The sequence below is a fragment of the Carlito syrichta genome, unplaced genomic scaffold, assembly GCF_000164805.1.
Source record: "Carlito syrichta isolate Samal-C Ts95f unplaced genomic scaffold, Tarsius_syrichta-2.0.1 Scaffold305661, whole genome shotgun sequence".
NCBI lineage: Eukaryota > Metazoa > Chordata > Mammalia > Primates > Tarsiidae > Carlito > Carlito syrichta.
The window spans coordinates 367,360-372,265 of NW_007249757.1; the positions used below are offsets into that span (position 1 = coordinate 367,360).

Genomic DNA, 4,906 nt, shown 5'->3' on the forward strand with positions numbered 1-4,906 from the left:
ATGCCTTAAAATACTATCTTCTGAATTTGCATCTCCTGTGTTGACTATTTCCTGTGAGTTCCAGACACTGTATGTGCTTGCCTACTCAATATCATCTCTACTTTGATACCCAACAGACACCCCAAATTTAACATGACCGAGACAGAATTCTTGATTTCTCGCTGCTAGCCATCCCCTAATTTACTCCCTCTTCAGTCATCTCCATGTCTCCCGTGACACTATTTATCCAACTGTACAAGAACCCAAACCCAGGGGGAAACACATCTTTTATACTGAGGTATAGCAAGGAGGACATATTCACTTGACTGGGAATACAAGAGAGAAAGTCAGAGAGATGGACAGGGCCCACGACTGGCAGTTCCTATGGTAAGGAGTTTAGATTTGGCCTGAATTGCAGGAAGCCATTGGGGGATTGGGCAAGTAGAACGACCAATTAGAGGACAGTAGTTTAGGAGAGGTAAGATGGTGGTGGAAGTACAGTGGTAGCAGTGGAGACAGACCAGTGAATGGACTTGAAGTATATTTTGTAGTTAGAGATGGTAGAACTTGATGAATTGCCTGCAGGGGTGTACAAAAATAGACATAGGTGCAACTTGTCTCTTTTCCCATGATTTTGCTTTCCTTCTGGACCTCCTAAATAAGTATATATTAGAGTCTCTACTTCTATTTTCCATGATTTTTGCCTGCTCTTTCATATTTTTCTATTCATTAATTCCTCTGTATTCCATATTGTAGGTGATTGTAAGATTAATCTTCCAGTTCACAAATTTTTTCTTCAACTGTGTCTAATATACATTGATAACTATTTCTCATTTATTGGTTCTTTTTCAATTGTAATCTTTCATAATATTTTCGCTTCTATTTTAATATTGTTTTATAGCACTTCAGATTTTCTACTCATAGTTCTTAGAGAATGAATCCCATTTGTATCTGCTGACTGTGTCCTGTAGATGTGTAGGTTTAATCCTTCCTGATAATCTTTCTTCTTGCAGTAATTCCTATGGGATCCTACTTGAAACTCTCCCTACAGACCACTTTTGTATTTGCTTCTGCTTGGGTGACAGAATTATTTTATTTGTGGTTCCTACAGCATACAACATTTAGCATAAACCAAAACTTAAACTTACTTGTAATACAGGCCTGGGATTCTGATTTCTCATAGACACTTTTGTGTTTCTGGACTCATGGATGATTGTTTAGTCCTATCTGAATACATGATCTCTTTGCAGCTTTATGGAGGGGAATAAGCCTTTTGTCTCTACATGGAAATTAGGATCTCAGTCCCTATATTCAATAGAACTTTCCTGGTTTGAGTGAATTTATCAGAGACTCACAAAAACCCTTTCTTGAAGCAGAAGACACTTTTTAGCTCCTTGGAGATGGTGACTGGCAGTACTGTGTGTGAATAGAAAATGTTTTCATTTTCTATTAACTGACATAACTCAAGTTTTTGCTTTACTGATTAACACTGAGTTCCCTGGCAATTGAAAATATATGTTCTTGCAGTCAATTTCACTGTAGATTCCACTGGTGCCAATATGTATTCTGGGAATCTGAGGAGGTCTGCAGGAGGTAGAAGACTGTACCGGGTTTAAGTATTTAGAACAAGTGGTGAGCTTGTTACTCTTCTATAATTTTTTTTCTTTTTTTTGAGTTGGAGTCTCTGTTGCCCAGGCTGGAGCACAGTGGTGCACTCATGGCCACTGCAACCTCAACCTGCTGGGCTCCAGTGATCCTTCTACCTCAGCCTCCCAAGTAGCCCGAACTACACTCCACCACGCCTGGCTGATTTTTTGATTTATTGTAGAGATGAGATCTTGCCAAGTTGATGGGGCTGGTCTTGAACCTGTGGATGCAGGCATTCCACTTGCCTCGGCCTCCCAAAGTGCTGGGATTACAGGCTGAGCCACTGAGCCTGGCCTATAATTTTTATTATGTTTTTGTAGTTCCATTTTTGTCTCTAAGTGGCCACATTCTCAAATAGCTCCACTGGAATATTTACTTTTTAATAAGTTTATACTGGTTCAATTAGTTCCAACATCCAATTGTTGTAGAATAAATCCATCTAACATTGTAGAATAAATGTTTATGTATATATAGGAAACAAAAATTATACCCTAACTCCCCAATTTTAAGATTTTCCTATGGGAAACACTAGTGATGAGGCTAATAATCTCTCAATCGATAATTATTTTCAATTGTTGAAAACACACACAAAAGAGGGAAACAGGGATATCCATGAACCCATCACCCAAACTAAAGCGGTCACCAACATTCTACTGTGCTTGTTTTATTACCCATATATTAAAAAAAACCAAGTATCTACCAAATCATTATATCCATAAAGTTGACAACAGTTCTTTAATATCATTCATTACTCAGTTCAATTTTCTCCATATCTCCATTATTCTTATGATGTCCTACTATGACTGGTCACTTAACTGAGAAGACTTAGTTCTTACCCCTTTCTGGGTTTTCCTTTGTATGACAAGTTGGAATGTGTGATTTAATATTTCACAACTCAAAGGTTTATTTTTAAAGTGTTACAGCCAACGAAGTTTTCCTCTCAGCCCCATTCAGAAGCAGCCACGCGTCATTTTCCTGTCCACCCTTCTAGAAATGTTTTACTAATACAAGCTTTTAGATTATAGTCTTTTAAAGTTTAAACACCCACACATCTGACCTCTAGCTCCACCCTGCCTTTCCAACTGGGCCCAATTTTCATGGCATGAATTCCCTTGTCCCTCTGCACCTCGTCGATGTCATATTGCTCCCTTAGAAAACATCAATTACCAGGAGTGACACTAACACGAGGGTTTAGGGAAACAGCAAGTAAACAGCGAAAACACTCAAGTACACTGGATGCTTGACATCAAGTCATGAGTTTCCTTTTAGTCGTCCATGATCTCAATAAAAAATCCTAAAGAGTGAAGGAAAAGTGTTCAGCTTTTTAAAAGCCAGTATATCTGAACTAATATTCTTATGCTGCTTCTAGTGATCACTTTCTACAAATAACACACAGTTGCATATGTTTTATAGTTTCAATCTTATATTTATTCTCTTGTGGAATGCTAGGTTTCATGTTACAGTATGGTTGTCAAAGCTACTGAATGTGACAAATGTCCAAGTCTAAACGCTGCAGAACAGTATAATTTTAATGATTTTAAACAAAACACATGTCACTGTACAGTTGAGGTCTGGTGGTTTTTCAACTGATGCCTCTGTGTATGGCCAGCCACAAACCTTGGGGATGTTGATTACCTGTACATATATATACACAAATATATCCCATACATACGTATGCACACAGGCATGTATTAATTTATGTGTGAAATTTATAAAATTATATATATATATATATATATATATATATATACACACATACATGGATATCTATCTACATACACCCACCCTCACCATTAAGTTCGTTTTTCTGATGCTAGTTAATCAGCTTCACGCCCATTGTTATTGCTGCCAGTGTAACTACATGATTTTAGTTCCATGCCAGGTACCCTCTTGGATGCAGGTTAGGTGCATCTATGCATATAGATATGCGTATTCATGTATGTCTGTGTATATAAAGGAATTCTTCCTCCCTTTTATGCTCCGGTCATGCATGACTACAATAAACAGTCTTTTCACCATAGGTTTTGGAATTCTAAACAGTGTAAAATCTACTTCTGGAAAACTGCATATGTTCATAGTTACAAAAAATATATTATATATATGATTGAAACCTATTGAGTACATATGTTCTCTGAAACTGGCTATATCCTAGCCATTAGATAAATTAAAAAAAACCCACCCTTTTAATAGGATGTTATGGTAGCCTTAAATATACCATTACTTGTATTCAGAAGAGTTGATATTATATTTGAAAAGTTGAAAAAATGATGTTAAAGATTTGAAAAACACTATGCATCTGCATTAAATATATAAAGGTTTCCACCAAGGGCGTGGTTAAATTCATTGTCTGACATTTTCATGTTCCAAGACTGACCGATATCATAGTCATTATTCTTATAGTCTTAAAATTATGGCTCATTAAGGCTTTCATACAAAAAAAGCCCTGTTTTTAATCAATTATAAAAAACAAGTTCTACTTCAAAGAAAAAATGTACATGAACACAAACGTCCTCATGGATATCATCCTGTACAAGTGACTACGACGGGCGGCGCTTCCCTGTAAGACGCCTCCTGGTAGCGCGTGTAAACCTGGTTTGGTTCCTCTGCTCTGCAGCTTTTCAGCATGTAAAATTTCAACCATTTCACATTAACATTTAAATTTAATACAGTGCAAATATTTGAGAATAACTTGTTCCCCCCAGTGAAACAAGAGCCAGCGTTATGCTGAATATTCTTCAAGTCTATTTACACATTGAGTTAGAAGTTCACCACAAACTTAGAAATTTGCTGAATATCAGCAGAAATGTAACTGAACTAGCAGCAATTGCATTTATAATATGTGATAGTTACTTGAGAGAATGCATAAAATTTTCCAGGCTGTACTCTGAGTCATATTGCTCTTGATCCCAAAGATCACTCAGATTTTCAAGAATTGATTTCATACTTGCTTTTCCAGAAGTAGAGGTATCAGCTTTTTCTGCTTTGCCATCCTTAAGAAAAATTGGCAAAAAGACAAAATGAAAGGTTAACTTCGGAAATTATATTTTCCTTTAAAATATCACACTTGAGCCGGGCTCGGTGGCTCAGCCTGTAATCCCGCGCCTTTGGGAGGCTGAGGTGAGTGGATTGCCTGAGCCTGCGGGTTCGAGACCCGCCTGGGCAGTGAGACCTCATCTCTACAATAAATCAAAAAATCAGCCGGGCGTGGTAGCACATGCCTGTAATTCCGGCTACTCGGAAGGCTGAGGCGGAAGGATCGCCGGAGCCCAGCAGGTCGAGG

General features: G+C 37.7%; 1 protein-coding gene across 2 annotated transcripts in view; it reads right to left on the minus strand.

Annotated features, from left to right (window-relative positions):
- Positions 1–3,031: 3,031 nt before the first annotated feature.
- The window catches only part of BTAF1 (B-TFIID TATA-box binding protein associated factor 1), a 100,197-nt gene continuing 98,322 nt past the window's right edge, over positions 3,032–4,906 (minus strand). Inside the window, exon 38 of one of the 2 annotated variants that reach the window (XM_008062188.2) lies at positions 3,032–4,616. In XM_008062188.2, coding sequence (XP_008060379.2) covers positions 4,473–4,616 — 144 coding nt within the window. In that variant the 3' untranslated portion in view covers positions 3,032–4,472. The remainder of the gene's footprint in view (positions 4,617–4,906) is intronic. The other variant, XM_021714540.1, reaches the window with a different exon arrangement.